Below are 23,323 nucleotides of genomic sequence, written 5' to 3'. Positions count from 1 at the left end.
CTAAATAAAGTACTAAATATTTGAGATTACCCTTTTTTAAACCCAAAGGAATCAAGATAATGTAAAATCTGTCCCAAACTTGTGGAAGTATGGAGGAACCAATTTCATCTAGTTTTTGTCATTGAAAAATCAGTGGGAACCTGCTGAATCTCCCAAATCTGCAAGTACTGAAAGAAAGAGATCTATGGTGCACTGATCTGCACAGACAAAAAGAGAAAAAAACATAACTAGCCAAAAATTATTACCTATAGCAAGAGAACACAAAGATGCTCTAGCAATCTGACCTCTTTTGAACCCTAAAAACAATACTGAAACTGAGTTCACTAAATACTTTTCCATTATTTTTCAATAGAGAATAAGATGGGGTTTAAATTTCATTTTTACACTGGTTTTTTTCATTTTGCTGCTTCACTGTTTATAGACCATTTCTTCATTTCACTCTTCCTTCTTCCCTTCTCCCCTTCTACTCCCTTCTGCTGAGACCATAGCAGGAGTACTACATCCATCTCTGGAGTCCTCAGTACAGGAAAGACATGGACCTGTTGGAACAGGTCTAGAGTAGAGCCACAAAAATGATCAGAGGGACTGAACACCTCTCCTGTGAGGAAAGGCTGAGAAATTTTGGGTAGTTCAGCCTGGAAGAAACAAGGCTCTGGGGAAACCTAATTGCAGCTTTCACTACTTAGAGGACGGTTGATAAAGATGGAGACAAACTTTTTAGCAGGGCCCATAGTGACAGGAAAAGGGTTAGAATAGGGGTAGAAAAATAATAGATTTAGACTAGATATAAGGCAAAAATCTTTCCTTATGAGAGTGGTGAAACAATAGAATAGGTTGCCCAGAAAGGTGGCAGGTACCCCATCCCCAGAAACATTCAAGATCAGGCTGGATAGGGCTCTGGGCAGCCTGATATGACTGAAGATACTCCTGCTCATTGCAGGGGGTTGGGACTAGATGTCCTTTCAAGGTCCCTTCAAAATACAAACCATCCTAAGATTCTATAATATGCAAGTTAGCCCCATAGGAAGCATCAAACTGTGGGCACACCTCTGTCAGAGTGAAAAATGTTAAATATTTCTCTCTTAAAAATCATTCCACACTATCAAGTTTACTGTTGTTACACTTAGTTATTGAGCTACTTCAGGCTCTCGCTAGTAAAAAAAAAAAGTGTCACAATGCAGAAAGGATTTTGATTTTTCACACAAATAAATGAAATTTCTGTGCAAAAAATGAAATTTCTGTTGAAGGAATGAATATGCTCTGTACAGATTTCTTGTCAGAAAATACCTCAAGGCTGTTGGCAAACAATTCAGTTACCTATATAAGATCAGACATCACAAATTTTGAAATCGTAATTTTGTGAACAAGTGCCTAAAACAACTTTTGTTCTGCATCAGCAGACCTGACTTAACTCTAAATCCAATAAATGACAGAAATGGACATGCCAAAGTTAAAGAGAATACAACTGATTTTGAACTGCAAACTGCTGAAAATGGCACGCAAATCTTCCTGAGTTCCCAAGCAGAATTAGATGCTTCAGAAGGGAATTCCAAAATACTGACAAAACCTACACCTTGCAACAAACTGTTAAGCATGGCAGTTCTTGAACTCCTACATCCTCTGCTGCACTCAAGCACTCCAACAGGATCCAGAGTTCAAACCTTCAGCCTTCAGGACAGATGCCTACAACGTTTTTTTTCTCCCCAACAAACTGAGCACAGTTTAGTCTTCCTGCTAAAGAAAGGCTAGAGAATAAAAACAGGAAGGCTGTATTGTACATGATAGCCATGTAGTTTGAGCAATGACCCAAGACACCGGAAAACACAAGACTCTAGGTCTTTTTTAGTGGAGTGTTTGAAACATTTTGAACTTTGATTTATTTATGAGTTCAAACCTCATTAAATAAATACATAATAATTAATAATAGCAATAATAATTATAGTACAAACCTGGATTTCTATGTGACGAGGGTTATCAATGAACTTTTCTATCAGTAAGCGATCATCACCAAAACTTGAAGCAGCTTCTTGAGATGAAAACCTAAAACCTTCCCTAAAAGAATGAAAACAAAGAATAATCTGTATTTAAGAAGTCCTGAAGCATACAAGAAAGAACACTTACTGATTTCAGTAAACGGTCAATCCTCACTAATCAACACACACATCCAAAAAAAAAGTTATACCATTTGCAGTTGATTCTGAAATGAGTATCCCTTATTCCATGCTATTCTAAAATGACCAAAAAAATCCCAACCAACCACAAACCAAATGAAAACATTCTCAAAGCACAAAAATTTTCAGTATGTTTAAAAAGCCTGAACATTAACAACAATTATGGATTCACTTTCTTTGTTGCCATTTTCTTCTGCAAAACTAATAAAGTAATAGAATTGTAAGACCCAGCGATTACCAAGTACTTGCTATACAGAAGTAAAGGTGAAGCTCACCATTACTCACAGCATACAAATCTCTTAATACTCAAGAACAGCAGAGGTTAAGTAATTGTGCATTAAAGAACTGCAAATGTAATATTACAGACATTGCAAATTCCACCACTGAACACAACCTAAAGATGCAATACTTGACCTCACAGAACACACCAGCTGTACTAGTAGTTTTTCCCTTCCTTAAAGTGAACAGAACACTGTATACTTCCCTCTGTTTCTTCTCTTACATATGTAGTTAACCAAAATTAAGATGGCAAGACTACTTATCAAGTATTTTTTCTCTAAATAGCAGAAAAAATACTCCTTGGGTCATAAGCTCTGACAAAACAGCTTCATGAACAGCTTTCTCAGGGTAAGACAGAGCATAATTCAGAGACCCAAAAGCCTCACTGAAATTTTCTACAGTCTCTGTAAGTGGCATATTAGTGCCATTCATGCTGATACACAAAGAAAGCTTGGTCAAATTTCTGTGTGAGTGACTACTGAAACAGCATCCCTGACATGCGCCCAGAAGAACTACATGACAACTGAGTTGAAATTTTCATGCTTTCCACCTCTTGGATATAGTTAACCCAGACCACAGATTCACAAGATAAGTAAACTTACAGTAGAGAAATGTGCATATTTAAAAGTGTATGTTCACATTTTTTCAACATTGTGAGATACTATACCTAATGTACAACATTTATTATCTCAAAATTACAACTTTCTTAAATTCATACTTAACTTCAACATATTTAATTACCTAGTAAAGAGAAAAAAGGGACATCAAAATTAGTCATGCTGTGTACTACCTGTCAAAAAAAGTGCTGTAACAAACTGCCATATGCAATGTTTCTTACTGAAACTGATTTACAGTTATTTTAACTTCTATATGAAAGGCTGTTTTGTTTTGTAAACATTTTTGTGTCACAGTTTTATGCACAATTATTCACAATTGACTTCTTTCATTGAAGGAAGTGTGCTGATTAGAAATCTACACTGCACTATTTGTTTAAAAAGACTGGTGCCTAATCATCTCATCCATACATCTGTAACTCTTTTTAAATTATATGTAATAGGAATTACTATCTCAAATATTCTGACCTTGTTTTATCTTACAAAACTGTGCAGTTGTCCAGTGATAAAAATTACTTCCAAATGGATGTGAGGAAAAAAATTGCTGGAAAGAATGAAGAAGCAGAGCAGGCTTTTTTTAAGGAGGCTGTGTAATCTCAATGCAAGACCCAATCAGGCAAAGTTCTAAGCAATCAATTTAAACTGAGAGCTGATGCTACTCAGAGAATGAAGCTGGATGAGATGCTGTCTCTAGATGCCTTCAAACATGCAGTTATAAAGAAGAAAAACAGAAGCTCTCTACAGTTCCCCTCTCTCCCTACAGTACACTTACACTGAAGTTGTACAAAAGGATTACTGACGTTGCCACAAGCCTTCCTGTAGCTGTCTGAAGTGAAACAGCCATGCCAACTTTCTGCCTCCAGCTCTGAGATCAGTTGTGTTGCTTTAATTAAAACAATTTTCTTTCAAGGCAGTCAGACATTAACAAAAGACTCTACTCATTATGTAAAATTTCACTTTTCAGAATCAGGAAATAGAAAATGAACAGATTTTTTTTTTCTGGTCAAGACCAGCATTAGAAGGGTCATCAGGTTATAAAGCAGATGTTTGATAGCCATTAGTATAGCAGAAACCTTCTAAAACCCTGATAAGTAGCCAATAGATACTCAAATGTCACTGACTTCACACACAGAACCAATATAGATTGCTTCAGCTTAACTCCAATTTTTTTTTTTTTTATAATCAACTAAAATTATCAAGTCACAGAATATTATGTATGTTTATACATGTAGATGGCATGTTAACGTGTGGGGTTTTTTTAAAAATAGGGTTTTAGGAAACACTGTTCTTAACTCATCCAATAGATTCCTTCCCCTTACCTTAACAGCATATACCTATGCAGGACAGCCCAAAGATGTCAAGCTCACACACTCTCATTTTTGCACAGTATTTTGAAAGGTCAAATGCAATGCTTTGGGAAGATAATAAACTCAATGCACAGGCTTGTTGAGTTGTTAAATAATTGTCCTCTTATACTGTATGCTTCACAGATCCCTTTCTTTAGCAGGTGGAAGATTCAGAACTATTTTCTACTTATTATTCCACATTAAATTTTTCTAGTCCCACTGCTCGTTCCAAGCACAAGACCACAGAAGAGAAATTATAAGGGGTTCTTGGAATCTGAGAACAGATGTTTGATTTCCGATCATAAAATTGGCATAAGCACCAAGAAAAAATTTCAGAAACAGGACGATTTACATTTTCCTATTATTATAGGTTAAAAGACAAAATCTTTCATCTAAGTATCTGTTGGTGGAAGCTGCCTTACTAAAAACTTTCAAAACAGATACTCACTTCAATATCTAGGAAAAGTTACAGAAGGTGACACAATAGGAGGCAATTACTAACACAAAGCTGCAATTTTTTCACAGGTAACTCTTGAAAAAATAATTTAGTACAAATTTCCAACTCGGAGGTTATCACATCCGCAGCTCAAACTACTAGCTAAATAAACTAATTTCTATCTGCAAATCCACAGAGTATAAAACATGGGCCAATAGCTCCTGTATGATGACCTCCAATACTGAACCTATAAGCCAGTAAGTGCCTTTATATGCAACCATCACAACCTCTGCCAGAAAATTTCCATCTGCTCTTTGGAAAAGCTAGAGTCCTGAATTTAATTCCTTTTCTGAGCTGCCAGGTCACCATTTGAAGCCATGAATCCTAAAGATTTAGTTAGATACACAACTGTTGAGAGCACACTGGAAGGAAGAAGGTTCCAGTTTCTCCACAAAGAGGGAATGATACAGACAAGTCGTAGACAGTCAGACAAATGCCCTAGTCATGCTCTGCTGTACAGCATCAAGAACTTCACAATGCCTATACCTGGAAAGCACTTTCAGATCACGTTCACTGGGATGCAAGCACAGAGGCTCTTCACACACAAGACCAGAGCTGGGACGATCAATGACTAAGTTAAAAATACTTTTAGATACAGACCACAGCAGAACTTTCTCAGGGTGTAAAAAATCTACCAACCTCAACTTAAGTTAAACTGGTTTTCCGAAATCTGCCCTTCATTTTCAATATAATTTCAAGTGGGCATCTATTAGGTGAAAAGACATGCTTCTCCAAACCAAAAAAAACTAGCTAGAGCTTACATTAGAGTGAACATAGGGCTATTTTAATTTCAGATGGGGGTCAGTGGTTTGAACTGTACACAAAACTCCACCCTAGAACTTGACCAAAATTTGGAAAAAAGACATAGAAGTGAGAACAGGGAGGGACTCAAATCTTAAAAAACACAACAGCAGCCCTACCCAGAGATGGGGTCAACACTACAGCCTTACACAGTGAAGGGCATGTGAACAGGTATTTCAAAAAACAAATTTTAACATTGACAAAACTGTACCAGTATTTCTTTTAGAAAGAAATTACCTAAACTAGCTAAAAATTAACAGAAATCTTAACTATATATGAAATAATATAATAATTACAGAGGATCTAAAACAATTATTATTTGACATATTTAAGGGACATGAAATATGAAGCAGCAGTAAGTTACCACAGTGAGTAATTCTATAAAAGTAGCAATCAAGTTCCTCAGATCAGTCTTTTCCACTTCCAGTGGCTATTTCCACATCACACCACACATTCATTTAAACCTTCTTATTGTACACATAGACAGTTTAAACAAGAAAGGTTTTTAACTAGCCCAAAAACCCAAAAGTGTATGTTTCAAACAAGGAGAAGATTCATCACCCAGAGGGTGGCTGGGCACTGGAACAGACTCTCCAGGGAAGTGGTCACAGCAACACGGCTGACAGAGTCCAAGAAATCTTTGAACAATACTCTCAGATATACGGTGTGACGATTGGGGATGGTCCTATGCAAGGCAAGGGGTTGGACTCTATGATCCGTGTGGATCCCTTCCAAACCAGGAATGATTCTATATAAAGACATTTGCTTTCAAGAAGTACAGTAATTTCACAACTATAAGGCGCACCCTTATGACAAAAATTTTTCCCTGAACCCGGAAGTGCGCCTTATAGTCCGGTGCGCCTTATCTGATCTACAAAGTTGCGACATTTGCCACCCCGGAAGTGCGAGCCCGCCGGCATCGGGGCCTCCCCTGCGCGGGGCGGGCCCGCCGGCATCGGGGCCTCCCTCGCGCGGGGCGGGGCGGGCCGTCCCCGCCGGCATCGGGGCCTCCCCCGCGCGGGGCGGGGCGGGCCGTCCCCGCCGGCATCGGGGCCTCCCCCGCGCGGGGCGGGGCGGGCCGTCCCCGCCGGCATCGGGGCCTCCCCCGCGCGGGGCGGGGCGGGCCGTCCCCGCCGGCATCGGGGCCTCCCCCGCGCGGGGCGGGGCGGGCCGTCCCCGCCGGCATCGGGGCCTCCCCCGCGCGGGGCGGGGCGGGCCGTCCCCGCCGGCATCGGGGCCTCCCCCGCGCGGGGCGGGGCGGGCCGTCCCCGCCGGCATCGGGGCCTCCCCCGCGCGGGGCGGGGCGGGCCGTCCCCGCCGGCATCGGGGCCTCCCCCGCGCGGGGCGGGGCGGGCCGTCCCCGCCGGCATCGGGGCCTCCCCCGCGCGAAGCGGGCCGGGCCGTCCCCGCCGGCATCGGGGCCTCCCCCGCGCGAAGCGGGCCGGGCCGTCCCCGCCGGCATCGGGGCCTCCCCCGCGCGAAGCGGGGCGGGCCGTCCCCGCCGGCATCGGGGCCTCCCCCGCGCGAAGCGGGGCGGGCCGTCCCCGCCGGCATCGGGGCCTCCCCCGCGCGGGGCGGGGCGGGCCGTCCCCGCCGGCATCGGGGCCTCCCTCGCGCGGGGCGGGGCGGGCCGTCCCCGCCGGCATCGGGGCCTCCCTCGCGCGGGGCGGGGCGGGCCGTCCCCACCGGCATCGGGGCCTCCCTCGCGCGGGGCGGGCCGTCCCCGCTGGCATCGGGGCCTCCCCCGCGCCGGGGGGGGTGAAAGCCGCAGGAATCGGATCGGCTGCCGCGCAGGAACAGGCGAAAGCCGCCGGAATCACAGCGGCCGCCGTGCGGGGCGGGGCGAAAGCCGCCAGAATCACAGCGGCCGCCGCGCGGGGGGGGCGAAAGCCACCGGAATCGGAGCGGCTGCCACGCGGGGAGGGGGCAAGCAGCTGGAATCGGGGCAGTGGTGGCACGGGGCAAGCCTGCCGGCATTGGGTCACCCGGAGCGCCAGGGAACTCCCAGAACAGCGGGGCCCTGGGGATGCTGCACGGAGCGGCGGTGGGCATAGCCCGGCCCTGCCGGGTACAGGCAGGCCCGGGAGCCAATGGCTGCCGGATTGAGGCGGGGCCTCGGCCAGCAAGCGCGCGGGAGGAGCTGGGGGCGGAGCCTCGCTGCAAAAAAAAAGCGGTGCATCTTATAGACCGGTGCGCCTTATCTGATCTACAAAGTTGCAAAATGTGCCGGCTCCCGGGGGGTGCGCCTTATAGTCCGGTGCGCCTTATGGTCGTGAAATTACTGTATTTTCAATTAATCCCATGAGACAAAGCCAGAATAAGTTTACAGATCAAAAATATTACCAACCATTCTTCACACTCACCTTGCATTTATGAACCCTAAAATGCAAAAGGCTATTCAGATACTAGTTTTTCCAGAACCTGCCCATAAGTGATCATTTTTAAATTTTTATTATGTATTTTTTTTTATTATGTATTACATGTACTGAATGCAGCCAAACAATACAGTAGTTTTACGCAGTATTAAAACAATCTGATACATTGATGTCAGTAACAATTGACTCAACTTCAAAACACTAAAGTCAAGTGTTCTATAGACACATAAAAAGGAGCCATTTTAGATCCATAACACAACTAATGGACACGTACAACAAATCTTTTACAACCTCATGGGTATTCTTAAAGACAGACAAAGAGAAACTCAAATGCTCTACTTCACTTGCAAAATCAGTTTGTCATGAAGTTCTCTTAAAACTTACTTTCATCTTCCTGCAACAAGTATTTTGTCAACTTAATTTTGTCTATTCACAAACATTAAAATAATAATTTCTCCTTGATTTAGGTTCACTAAATAGTGTTGTTCTGTGACTGGGTGCTCATCCTCTAAACACCTTTTAGATTTAACATTACACTACAAAGACAAGGTTTGCATAAATAACTAAGATGATTATTATAAGGACTCCACTCCAAACAATAAGGAGCTAAAGGATACTTCAGAATTGAATTGGACTCAACAATCCTTATGGGTCCCATCCAGTTCCAGATATTCTGTTATTCAAAGGCTTTTTGTAAACAAGGCAAGTAGCTCAAATTATCATTAAACAGGACTGATTCAAAGTAGTATCACCAAATTAATTTAGTGATATGCAAATATAAGTAGAAGAGTATCCCTAGCTAGCTTCTACTGGTACCAATCGGCTCTACCACGTGACTTTCTAAACCATAACCACAGTCTTTCTCCAAAATAAGTTGGCAATCATGATTTTAGATCTGCTTTTACTTTAAAACAGTTACTTAATCAAGCTCCTTTGCTCCTTTCTGAACTAAAGAAGAAAGGAATGCCTTCCATTCAAGTCCAACAGATGGAAATGCTGCCTGAATTAAGATAAATGCAGTAATTTTGGATTCTAAAGCAGTAGCAACAAAGTATCCTTTTAAGAAAGCAGATTATTCTAGATCTTCATTTTAATGCACAAAAAACTATTTAGATTTGTATACAAATGGACAAGACAGAGCAAGGTACAAATAAATCCACCAAGTTTTCTTTAAATCTAAAATTTAACTGCTAGACATTCATTGATCTTTCACCCAATTTTTAGGTTTTGACAAAAATTTAATAGGGGACAGAAAAATGACAGGGAAGTCTTGCAGATCACCAAATTAAACTAATGAAAATTTCAGTTGTACTTTGAGTTAACTCCAGCACATGTGCTGCTCCCTCCATGCAGAAAGAAAAACATTCAGGTTATTTTGGATCAAACAGGCTTTTCATTACAAGTCTTTGAAAAAAAAATCAGAAAATACATTTTTCTGTAAAATCAGCGGCACACAGAGTTGAAATCAGGCTCCTTGCTAGAATATCAGCAGATAATGGATTGCAAAATTCTGAGCCAACAACAAAGTCATGTGAAACATTCAGGATTCAGACGACCAATAAGAGACATGAAAACATCTATGTGTTGAAACACATGTTGTTTCAAAGCAGACAAAAGTACAATAGTTTGCTGATACAAATGCTTTAAACACAGAAGCATGCAATTTATTAGAGCACATTCTGGTAACACCGTATGTTGTTTCCACATATGAATTATCAGTCTCATCAATTCTAACAGAACTAATGGCATGCATTCATGTTTGTGAATCAGGGCCAATAAATAGTCTACCTAACACAGAGAACTAATAAATCAGCATTCTGAAAGGTATGCAGCAAAATGTTATTTACAGGCTAACATTGAACTAACAGCAGTTATAAATGTTGGTTTTTTACTTAAATTAATGGATGATGTTTGTAAGGTTTATGCAATAATTAATTAGAAATAGGCACAAGCAAACTTCCAAAGTATATTTCTTACTATGTTAAAGGGAGAAAATCAAGTAATATCCAATTTCTCTGTCTAACATTTCATATCTGCTCAACTGTCAGCTCACAATGGCTTAATGGGACTTCAGTAACTGCAGCATTCATCAAGGCAAGCTTTTGGACAGCATCTCACCTGGTCTCTTCATCATCCCAAGCGATTCTCATGCCTTTCCCACCACCACCTGCTGAGGCCTTGATCATGACAGGGTAGCCTAACAGCGGGGAACAATTAGACAGAAGTTCAAACTTTGTTCAGTTGGTCAGAGGAACATGACAACTGACCACATGTCCAATAAAGCCAATAGACAATAACTTCGTTTATTAAAACACTTTGTTTGCAGGGAGAATAGAGGAGAAAATTTTCTTTTCAAAACTTAGCTGTCAGTGCAGTAATTTCTGCAGTCAAGAAAGGCTGTCTTCTCCAATTCATTTATACCAAAAAACACTGAATTAATTATTCCCAAATAATGAAGTGATTTATGAATAAGGCATTTGACCTAAGCTCACATTTCTTTAGGAACATTTTTTGTTTGTTGTTGTTTAAATAATTTTTTTAAATTAATAGCAAAAACAAGTAGATCTTCATAAATTAAGTCTAAAGACTGAGTAAGGAAATAGTACACAGTTTAAATGCAAATTTAGTAATGATTGTTTATCTTTTAATACAAATCATTTCATTCAAAGCAACTTCCTGAAACAATTTTGTCAAACCATAAAACTTCACCTTTCTCTGCATGAACATGCAGAAAACTAAAATTCAAGAATCTGATTTAAATGCTTTTGACATTTCTAGGATAGCAGAAAATTCTTCATGCCTTTGGTCTCTAGTATGTTTAATGAAAATCACAGCATTAGGCAAATACTAGACCAGCTGATTTCGTCTGCCAAGAAGAGTCTATCAGTCCTTGAGAACCTTGAGTCTATAAAAGGCTTTGATCTGGGGACAGAAAAACATTTGAATATGATTCCTAGAAGTGATCCAGTCTACTGTCATAGGTGTTACTCATTCACAGTTTCTTTCTGGAATGTAGATCTACTCTTGTTCTGTCAAGTGACAGCAATACAATATTCCCACCTTCTCCGCATAGTGATCTATCTGAAAGGAGGTTCAAGAGAAGATAATTAAAACCAGCAAGATCTGGAAAACCTTTGTTTTCTTAAAAAGTCTGAAATGGATATTGAAAAAAAGGCATGAGACAAGCATAAGAAACAGTAGTGTTGATTGGAAGGCAGGAAAGCAGTAACAGTACAAGAGAACATTAAATTAACAAAGAAACAGGAAAAAAAAAAAACAATAAAATAGTTTCCAACTTAACACATTATTAGACTGCGAAACCCCAGGCTGTAAAGCATTCACATGGCTGAAAGCTGTAGAGAGGTAACAGTTAAGCATAGGTAGATCACAAACCAAGCTCCTATAGGCATGGATTACCAAAAGGCTATAAATCTCCATGCCTTGGAGTCTAAAGTAGTCTCTTGTTACAACATATAAGGTTAGCACCAAACAGAGCAATGCAAATAACCCTTCTAGAGTCTCTCTTAGATTTTCTTATGAAATAGCTGATACTGCCCACAGAAGGGTACAGGATAAGCAACAGAGTGACAATGAGCTTGATCCAGGCCTCTACAATCCCAGAGATCAAAGGGTAAAGGCAAAATAACTCTAGATTACATGCAGCAACAGTGAAGTTCAACCAATTTTCATGAAACACAATATATGCAATACCTACACAAGAGCATTTTATTGATGCTGTAGCTGCATCTCCAGATCCCTGGCAGTTGCCAGGCTTCTACACAAGTCACTGGATACCTTGAAATAAAGTTAAAAGCACGTATTGTCTAACTTCCATGCAAGAAATGAGATTTTACTGGATTACACTAGCGAATCCCTGGCAATACTATCACCATCTGGAGACCCTCTCCAACCCAAAAAGCTGCAAGAGTGAAATTTTGAAACAAGCATTGTTTCAAGCCTTATTATGGCAAATGCACTGAGGTAATTCCCATCACTTAATCTATTTTATTCAGTGTTACATGTACTTGAAAAAACATTAATTATGCTACCAGTTTCAATCTAACAGTATCAGTCTCTTGAATGGTTTGCCATTTTTAATTCTGTAAGCAGAATCTAGTCCCAATTTACTGCTCCTTAGTTTCCAAAGCAAAACAGCCATGTTGAAAATGAGCCTTGGTAAATCTTTGTATGCTTCAAAATGTAATTCATAGCTCACAACTCACATGGTTAAATTATCAGAGATTATACATTGGTTACTAGTATCATTCACCAAGTGTAGCACCACTTTGCTTCCACTCCCTCACCCCCTTTATATACAGCGATTATATATGTCAACCATGCTTGTAGGCAAGGCAGTTAAAGACATTCAAGAGCCATGACAGAAGTAAAAATAAAATAAGTTTTAAAAAATTAAAGTAAGGTCTATTTTGAAAAAATACATACAGCTTTTCTGGTTGAGAAGGTAAAAATGCAACAGACCTCAATATATTACCATGTAAATTAGCCAGTCTCCTGAAAATAAGGGTACTGGAGCTTTTGCTCAAATATGTGGTTCCACACTTCTTACTCTTGGGGGCACTGAACTAAGCTTTAGAGCAGCTCTTTAGCCAACACCAAAAACTGAAAGGAAGGCCTTGTAAAAATTAAGTTTTCCGTAACCATTTGATATAGGATACTGGATCAGAATGCATTACTCAATACTCTCCACTCGTGGACTGTTCAGCAGCAATCAAAATTGCTAAAGTTTGCTCACATGGATTGGTTGGATTTGTTGTGGGAAGTGAGAGGCATGCAAATGATTTCTAACACCATGTGTGAGTACCCACAACAACAAAAATGAAAAGACTCACAAAGCAGACACATTTTTGAGCAGGTGTTAGGCTTTCAATTCTTCCCTCAAATTAGATGCCAATTTATGTGAAATTAAAATTGCATGTGAGATTAAAGCCTACTCTTGTTTTATAAGTTTTCCATTCTTGTGACACCTCTTATGAATGGGTCTAAAGATCTTAGGAGGCAAGAGAGCAAAAAGCAGTCAGACTTGAAGATCACTGCACCTACTTTTGCTGCTAAATAGGTAATCATAAGTTAGGACTGCTTTGTTTCCAGGACAGTTACTGTTTCGAAAATCTGACCGATGTCCCACAGTTGTTAGCTCCCACCCTTCGTCATCATGGTTTTTAGATGTCATTTACCCATTTTTATGAAGTTGCAGGTAGTAGACCACAGAAGACATTGTGCAATATCACTTTGAACAATATTGCATGTGGCTCTACAAGATTCTTTTCAATATCCATTATTAAATGTTATCACTAACTAAACCCATGTCAAATGAAACATGACAAAAAACTTGTTCATCTCTTCAGTTTTGTAGAGACTTTAATTTAATGTTAACTGACTGTACTTCATAGTTGTTCAATCCTTTCAAATAGAGGAGTCAAACTTACTGGAGTTTTATCAATGGTTCAAAATTAAGAATCCAACAGTTCTTAATGTACAATTCTACAAACAGACCTAAAAGCAGCATGGGAAAAAGGCCAATGTAATTAAGCACTTGAGAAAGGATCAGAAGAGCACAACAGCCCACACCAACAAATAAAGAAGAGAGACAGTAAAAAGGAGCCAATACAGCAATTTGTGCCTGAACTTCTTCCAATTTCTGATTTAGCCCAGTTTCCCTGTCACTATACAATACAGGAAAACATCTCACATTCACTTCCACACCTAGAAAATGTGTATACATAGATAACAGTCACTGAAACAAGTAAAGGCTGTGTTCTCAACCCTGAGGTGCCATGCTCCACTACTGCTGGATCTCTGGCCAAAACACAGCAGGGAGAAGCAGAAAAAAACCACAGGCAGCAAGAGAGCATCACACGCAGTTTTACTGTTTTAAGTGCTGACCCATGGTTATTTTTTTAAGAATTACTTAAGCTTTCTTAGAAGACTGAAACTCTGGATTAGTGAAACTAGAAACAAAGTATTTCACCACATATCAAGTGCTTTATACACAAGAACAAGTACATTACATATATATACAAGGGACTATAATTTCACTCAATTTTAGATCCTTTGAAATTAAAATCACTACGTTTTATCCTGGTCAGTGGTTACAAATAGACAGAAGCTTAACCAAACTGATCACCTCGTCAAAATGTGGGTGGGGAAAAAGCTAGAAGGGACATTTTTCTTTCACTACATGGCATAATAGTACAAACTCTTCTTGTATCAAAACAATTTAAGAATTTTCCATCTAAATAAAGTACCACCCAGCTGTCTGTAATTGACTTTATTATCACAGATTTAAGACTGCCTTGATATAATGACCTCCAAAGTGCTACTGATATCAAAGACAAGAACCGGTCAACAGAACACTAGAAGAACTCAGAAGAAAATTTAAAAAGAATGCATTTTAAAGGGTGTCTAGAAAATCACTGCATGCGTTCTGACTTAGATTCATCAAAACTGTTTTAAAAAATACTTGCAGGAAATCTTTAAAACACAAGAGCAAGAAAGATTATTGAAGAGAAAGTAAACAGAAATAAAGTCACATTACTATATCTTTATGGAGGACTAAACCCAATTGTATTTACCATTCTCTTCTGAATGCTCTAGTTTGGTTAATAACCTCCTTCTTTTGGTAATGCTCCCATGACACTGATTGGTTACCACTGGATTTCACAACCAGGACACAAAGCCTGACTCACAGAAATGCTGACTTCAATTGTGTCAGCCTAAAAGTCAGACAAGCCTAGGAGAAGTTTCAGGGCAGTTAACCAGTGCAGGATAAACGCTTCAACTTAAACTGAAAATTGAAAGATCTTACCAAGCTTAAAAGTTATTTGCAGCAGTGCAGCTCCCACTTTCTATCTGGCATATAAAGGCACAGCAATAACTCTTGACACAGGTGAAAAGTTGTTTATCTACCTGTGATAAACCTAAATAGCTTCTCATGATCGCAGTCTCAAAGGGAAAATTAAAAGAAAAATCCCACAAAAAATCAGATATCTTACTGCATTAGATCCTTCTTCTAGAAAGCATTTAAAAACGTGTAATTTCAAGCATATGGTTTAGTATTTTCACTAATATCAAGCTTTCGTAAATAAAAGCCAAAACTCATTAAACACATATTACACTTAACCTTCATCAAAATTAGTCCCAGACTCATTTGCTGGTTGCTCTTTTCACCATTCTGTAAGATACTCAGAAACTGAATAGCGACTTTATTCCAGTACACCCAGAAGCCTGGTGCTCTGGATCACATTCAAACTAGCTGCAGTCCACACAGTGATGAAGAATGAAGACCATAACATCACTGGTGTCAGTCTCCATATAAAGAGAAGTGTACCATGCCTAACTTCTGACTATCATGTCCAAATGCAGATATACTTTTAGATAACTCCTTTAGTGAGGTACTCATTACTGCATATTACATTCATTCCAGAAATCATGGCTGCACTTGTTCTGTAAAGTCCAGTTAGAAAAACTCAAATGTGATGATTTAAGAGACAGGGCATTAATGCTTAGATTCCTCTAGCCCTATGGGCAACAGGGAACTTAAAAACTATTAAAACATTATTTGTTCTATAGGGATTACTTATTACACATTCAATTTAGTCAACCATGTCTGCTGAGAGGCACACAAATCCCACCATAGCTAATTTAAGAACTTACCAATTTCCCTTGCAATTCTGACAGCTTCATCTGCATCCTGTAAAAGCAGGAAATGAGACCCAACGTTAATCCCATCAGCCATTGCACTATGTCCTGAGGGCAGTCATATATTGCACTACTGTCTCCTCTGATTCATTTAATGTTTGATTTTACAACCTTGTGACCCTTTTCAGCCAGAGGAATGTAAAATTAATACCATAAGTGGAATGTAAATTCTACCTCATCATTAGTGCACTGAGAAACTCAAAGCAACAAGGAATCAGCTGACAGGAAACACAACCAGGATTGCAAAATGATTTTCCGCAGTTGTAGGAATTTAATGCTAGAATTTAGACGTTTACAATCAATAATGGACCATAAATCAGATCGTTAAAGTTTGCCCACTACCAGCTCGTTTCTGTCCTCACAGGTATTCCTTGTGTTTTCCTGGTTGCTGTCAGTAGGGGGAGTTGATTCTCTATTGTTAGGGACTAATTCAAGTTCAGGGGAAAAAACATTGTAGAACTTCTTCAAATACAAATGGATTTTGTTTACTTAAAGAACACAAACACTTCAGTTTTGAAAGTTCTCCATTCTGAAGACAAAATAAACCTTAAATGCATAGTTTTAACTGAAAGGAGAAGATTCCCGTAATTGTTTTCATTTAAGAGTTGCATAAGCCAGCTTTACAAATCATTTTGTTGATGCCACCTATTGCTTCAGCTGTCTCATACTACTGTAGCCTGGTACAGAAAAAAGTCCTGGGAAGCTCAGAGAACAAAAACCAGAATACCTGAATTACTTGTATTTCAATAATCAAAAATCACTTCTCCTGCAGTAGTTAATTCTTGTTATTTCTACTAGTAACAGTACAATTCCATTAGACAAAATTAGAAAGAAAAAGGGTTAAATTACAGTGATACGGGTTAAGCTTGAAAATTCCATCCAAATTTGCTAATATTTATACTATCCCATGACATACATTAAAAAATTTGTATAGAAGGCAGTAATGTCTGGAAACCACCAACTGCTAAGTGTGTCTGAAACTATGGGGGCTGACTTATGAACATTAAACTGAAACCTGATATTTTTAAAGGTTTCAAGGCAATCCATTTTAAAAGCACCCAGGTCAGAACTTAAAAAAAATACATAAGAAATGTTCATACCTGGTTCATTTATGTCCGATAATAAAACAAAATCCTCTTTAAAAGTCTTCAGTACCTAGTAACAGCCCCATGAAGAATAAGGGGGCTGGTAGGGGAAGTTGTCAGAAAATTTAATTTCCTTTCATTAGTTAGTCTGCTCCACAAATCGGTGCTTGTTAAGTTCAAAGCAGTCCTGAAAGCAACATCAGTTTTAAGTCTTTTTACTCCAGTCACATCTGTTAATGAGATTTTTCCAAATAACAATTGTTTTTAACTCAAGAGATAAATCTAGCAAAGAAATCTGCCCCTCACACCCAAAAAAAACCCTCAAGAGTTTACTGTTTTATTACACCTTGCTGCTTTCCATGACCCTGCACCCTCCAAATTTTAGCTTAAAGGGATAAAATGCATGAAAAGGGTCATTTAAGAATGTTAGTGGTTTCCACACATTGAGTTTGAAGGTTCTTTGTTCCTGCCTGTGACAGTTATGCGAGAATACTTCCCCTTAATAGCCTCTCTGTCAGGAAGTGTTAAACCTGCCAAATGCAGACAATTAGAGCCTCTTGAACAAAATGCAGGAAGAGTAATGACTGATGAAGAGCCACGATTACAGTTGAGAAGGAAACTTTTACATTTCTTTTCTCTTGCAAACTCCCCCATATATTTGCAAAATAGGATTAAGGGGGGGGAAGCAAACAGGGTAATCTTTTTTCACTTAGTTACCTGCAAACAAGTGGCTAACTGATACACTGTAGTCCACAGGAAGACAAGCTGCAAATCATTCATTATAGGGCAACTTTTCACTGCCACTGTATTTTTACACATGCATACAACAACTTTAAGTAACAAGCACATTGGTATCAGCAGCACTAATTGTCTTAGTTCTGGCTTGAAAAGACTTTAGCAATCTGCCCAGCACAGCTATTAATTTATACTGCATCAACATCTGTTTCTTTTACAGTTCTTACATATCAGAACCCAAACACTAAGATCTGAGGGAAAAAAATAAAAATCCATGCATACTCAAATTTTCGCTTTCAAAGAGCATTTCTGAACCAGAAAACAAATTATACTGTGATTTAAAGAGGAAAACTAATTTAAAAAAAAAAAGAAGAAATTGACATATTGCAGTCTCTGGTGAATCCTTTGATCTTTTTCCATAAGAAGGTATGTTGAATGTAGGTTTAAAATATCACGAATTTCACTTGCTGATTACATAAATACAGAAGCAGTTTGAGTAATCAGAAAAAAGTTAGGACAGTTAGTTTAGCTTCTTGAAACATAAAACTTATGACAGATACAGGATATTTGCATACAAGGAGCAAAAAATCATATGCTATGATACTAACACACGTCCATATGCAAAATATACAAAACCACACTGGCACTAAAAACACTTTAATTTTTTTTTTAAAGAAAAAGTCTTAAATTATTTACTGCTGCTTCCTCCAAAAGCACATTAGCTACATAACCATTTTCACAAAATAAACTGGAGACTGTAAAGAAATATATAATTTTAGCACCACCTTTTATTGTACAAATAAAAATGTTCAAGTAATGGTAGAAGTTAATAAAAATCCTAAGTGTTATAAAATTATGTCATAGTGTTTTCACAAATAGGTGATTCCATTAAGTTGGAGACATTAAATAGTCCTTTAGCATAAGAATTCCGAACCCCCTACTTTCATGTACATGCTCTCAAACAGGTACCAGCAGGTGGAGACAGAAAAACAAAACTGCCTTGATGCAAGGGAATGCCAGGAAAAAGCTGATTAATTGACTCCTAGAACTGTGAAACACTGTATTATTATGAAGAACTGCATAATGGTTTTCATGGCTAAGGGTGTTAAGCCTTAGGAACTGGATTCTCTATCCAGTCTCTTAACAACCTCTCCAACTAAACAGTGATCATTCAATCCCAATGTCAATATCTCAATGCAGAAATTCAGTTAAAACAGGTACCCACTTACTTAACTACAGTCAATTCAGAGCCTTGCTGAAGACCTCTAATGTGTTTACTGACATCAGTGTCTACATCCAGTTGCGCTCTACCAGCCATAAAAACCACATTGGCTGTATATGGTGAAACAATACAAAAATCAGTCTTCCCTTGCCATTACTTTGCCAGTTTTTCTCCACAGCATGTTCTTATGCTCATTATTAAGCCTCCACCTCCTGATTTCTCACTATCCCTTTTGTTGTTTACAGTCAATACACCATCTCAGCCGAAACTTCAGTATAGACATTGCTCATACGGATTAATGCTAATTCTTTTGATTAAAACCATTTACTCCCAATCGGGTGTTATAAAGCAAATTGTAGTTACACATTCTGAAATTAATTAGCTTTGAATGCTTTTGTTGGCTCTCTAGCTGACAGCACAAGATTCCAGTTCCTTACATGTTCAAACTGGACAATCCTTGCTCCAGCCAACTGAGAAACTGAACCAGGGATGAGAAGAAAACTTAGTCAAACTGCCCTCTCCAGTCTACATCTTTCCACTCTGTTTCATATTTGCTAGACAGTACAGTATATGACAGTACAAGAACAGTTAGTTGTGTCTGTTATGCCAAGCATCCTCCTCTTCAATCCTTCCAGCCTGAAGTACACTGTTGAAGGGCTTCCTTCTTATAAATTTCTGATTTAATTTCTACTCCCTGGGAAATTTTCTCCATGCAACTTCTCCAAGATATTATTACAAAAAACTTTAGCAACTATAGTGTCTCCTATGTGTAAGGACTAAGCAACATAAGAGACAAAAAATATCCTTTCTTCATGAAGGACTTAAGTATCTGCAGCACTATTTCACAAGGATAAAGACAACTCAAAGATTTTCAGTACAGTCCCGAGTTAAATAATGAAGCACTAGAACTTGTTATTCTGTGTTTGTTTTAACTATTCATCCACAAAGAATATATGAAATGTATCTTCTTAATTTCAAATATTGTCAGAGGCATGAATGCAGTTTTCCTTCAGCATTACTGAAGTTCACTTTAAAGTTGAAGCCACCTCTAATCAACTTCAGCACCAAGCAGACACTTAACTCCTTCCTAAAATTTTAAAACTTTTATTTCTCAGGAAGAGGAGCCCTCAAAGATTTTGAGAGCTTCATAACTGCGACTAAAATAGGTCTCCCACAGAATGGCAGAAATTCTAAACAGTCTCCAGTTCCTTGTGTGTTGCTGTTCTGATTAGAGCTGGTATCATGCAGATTTGCCCTTCCAATCTTAGTCTGAATTTGCAAAATAGTATATCAAGTTCTAACCAAAGATCAGGCATCCTGCATGATCTAATTATTTTGGGTATTCATTTGAGCAAAAGACATTGTCACCGGAAGGATATCAGAGAACAAACACAGGCACATATTTAGATCCACAGCAAGTATGACACTATCAATTACCAGCAGCTTTATTTCCTATAATTGGTAATCAAAGGATTGGTTAGCCTAAAATTTGTAACTCCACTTTTTGAAGGATACTACAATGCCAGCAATGTTCATGGACCTTCACTTTTCTCATTTGGTGGCCACACTGCAGTTTCGGCTTTGGGGTTTTTTTTATATATGTACTTTTTTTCATCAACACTCTTTGTATAATCAGAACTGATGCAGGGCTGAAATACATGAAATTGGTATGACATGGACACTTTGGGATCAAGCAACTACCACACAGTTCCTTTCAATACCAGAGGACTGGAATTGTCAACTTAGTCCTACATTCTAATTCATTCAATTTTAAGCGTATTGTTGCATATAGCCCATTGCCAATCACAGCACTTTAGTTTCCTTTTTGCATCAGGAACTTCAGGTTATTGTCAAAAACAGTGCAATTAAGGTTTATGAAACAAGTGCATGCAAGAAAGCTGCTCAGCTGCACTGGTTATAGGTCTATCTGCTCATTAACCATCATCCTACTTTGTCAGGTTTGGGTTTTTTTATTAGTAGAACAGACCCTTACCTAAGTTTTAACTTGATACAATAAGAAAACCAGCATTTTGTGTATTTAATTCTGAATTAGAGAATGTTGAAATGCTCAAATGATTAATTCAAAGTTAACTCATAGCTAGATGTTTTTCTGGAAATTATTTTCAGGATTCCTAGAAGAACATACAGGATATCAGAAAAGATAATGTTAGGCAAAACAGCTGCTGTTAAATCCTATGAGTGCTAAAGGACCACATACACAAGGGACTGCTAAAACACGCAACAAAAACCTGAAATTTGCCAATTTGCCACTCCCAGACTTGAGTACGGCCACAAATGCCAGTCCAAAATTCCTATGGAGTCCTCCAGAAGAGGAAGTCTTCGCACTTTTATCTGTTGCAGCATTATCCTGCTACCAGACATTACAAACATCACACATTTCTATCACAAGTACTGAAAAATTCTCTTGGGAATTTTGACCCTGTCTATTTTGTGATTTTATCATTCTCTCTCACTAGTCAAGTTCTCCAGCAGCCTTATTGAACCAGGTAATTTTGTAGAGGCTTAGCCCCTTTGTATTCTATTTACCTTTCACTTGTAGTCAGGTTTTGGGGGGTATTTTGTTTTTTAAGAGTTTAAAATCCAGTTTAACTACTACACTCTTTTTCATGCAACAGTTTTACTCAAACTTCATTTGAAAAAGATCTTTGACATGTAAAGCATAAAAAATTTCAACCCAGGAAGTCAACATTTTATAATGCACCAAGTTTTAGTTTTATACAATGAAGGTTTTAAAAGAGAAAATCTTAACTACAGTAATGTAGACAATATATTAAGGCACACAGGAAAACTTGTAAGAGTCCAACACAATCACTATTGCAGAAAATAAACAAAAACTAATATATACTTTATTTAACTTTACAAACTATAAAGAAACAACAAATTTGTTTTTACAAAACTGTTGTAAGACATTCCTTCTAAAACCGAAGAAAGAGCATTTGCTGTAGATTCTGCTAAAGAGCCACCACATTCCCTCCACCCCATCCTCATCCTGAATTTTGCAACACATGGAAATATGCACCATCAGAACAGACCATAAAGTGGAAACTTCACACAGTTTAAGAAACTTCACTTAACTCAGAGCTGTCAAGATCTTGGCCAACAAGAAGACCTGAGAAATGTAAAGATGTGCAAATAAGTCAAATCCACACCTGACATTTAACACATCTACCTGCCTTCATGTTAAATTTAAAGCAAGGTATTTTTATACTCCACTGAAGAACTCCTAATACATCATTTATTATCAAGGACTTTCTCCTCTTCTCCAAAGCTCTCTTGTTAGTAAAAATCTGTACTTCATTTTTAATTACATTTTACTGAAAAAGAAGAGGAAATTATAATTAGATTCTGCATCAGACTTTCAATAGGTGTACTTTGATTTAGACACTGTTCCTACAGTGGGCAGACGGTAATTAAATGATTTCTCACCTTGACTACTCCATCAAAGCCAGGAATCGTGTTGACCTTTGCATTCTTGGCTAACAATTTGCTTTCAATCTTGTCTCCCATAGCTTGAATAGCGTGTGTGTCAGGTCCTATGAAGGTGACACCTTCTGATGCCTGCAAAGACAATGAAGATAAAACTTTAGGAGACAAAAATAAAAATCAGCTTTTCTATACACATATATTGACTTTTTTCTCTTTTTGAGCTAATGCAAAGATTTATAAGGCAGTGATCTCTTTACATAACAACAGAGCAATATATAAATATTTCAGACAGTTCATTAAAAATGTGTATGACCTTGTGAAACTATGTATACGCACAGATTCAAAGTCCTATAATTAGTATTTGTATAAATCACAAGCCAGGCCAGAGAAAAATAGCTGCAAGTGGAAGAACTCCAGCCTGAAAGTTAGAAATAACCCTTCAGAAATCAGAGGCTTGTTAATTCACCACTAAGATAACCAAAAAGTGATTTATAAAGATGCACTTGCCAAATGATAACAGTTTAAAATTCTATCTAGTATGCATTCCTAAAACCAGACCTCAGTGGAACAATACAATGAAAATACAGTCATTGTTCAACTTTTAAGATCTTGAAAATAAAGCAATAAGAAAAATAACAAAAATAACACTTCCTGATTCTTTCAGGCAAGTCTTCTCCAATAATAATGTGGAAAGGGGTTAACATAAAATGTTTTAACAATTCAACATCAATATGTAGGTAAAACACTAAATTGCAGGTTTCTTCCTCCTGTTTCTCTATGCCAACAATAGACTTCAGCAAGGTTATTCAGATAGAGGCATTTTCTCAAACCTTTCAGGTCAGTACTACAGTAAGTTGAAGGCAATACTATCAGAACTATTCCCTGAAAGTTACTGATGCAATAACAAGTACACATGTGTTTCAGGTAACTTTACATCTTTTGTACTGGAGAAGGAAAGAATATCAAAGAGTGGCAAGGATAAAAAAAAATAAAATTTTTGATTATCAAGCCTTGTACAATTTTTCCAAGATAC

The 23,323-nt window shown here is 38.5% G+C and overlaps 1 protein-coding gene across 1 annotated transcript in view; it reads right to left on the bottom strand.

Moving 5' to 3' along the window:
• The window catches only part of PCCA (propionyl-CoA carboxylase subunit alpha), a 280,797-nt gene that overhangs the window by 182,339 nt on the left and 75,135 nt on the right, over positions 1-23,323 (bottom strand). The window contains exons 7-10 of the mRNA XM_033053042.2: positions 22,291-22,422; positions 15,757-15,793; positions 10,201-10,279; positions 1,950-2,052 (exon numbers count right to left, since the gene is read on the bottom strand). Coding sequence (XP_032908933.1) covers positions 1,950-2,052; positions 10,201-10,279; positions 15,757-15,793; positions 22,291-22,422 — 351 coding nt within the window. The remainder of the gene's footprint in view (positions 1-1,949; positions 2,053-10,200; positions 10,280-15,756; positions 15,794-22,290; positions 22,423-23,323) is intronic.

Source organism: Catharus ustulatus, chromosome 2, assembly GCF_009819885.2.
Source record: "Catharus ustulatus isolate bCatUst1 chromosome 2, bCatUst1.pri.v2, whole genome shotgun sequence".
Lineage (NCBI taxonomy): Eukaryota > Metazoa > Chordata > Aves > Passeriformes > Turdidae > Catharus > Catharus ustulatus.
This window is presented reverse-complemented; position numbering and strand designations above follow the sequence as displayed.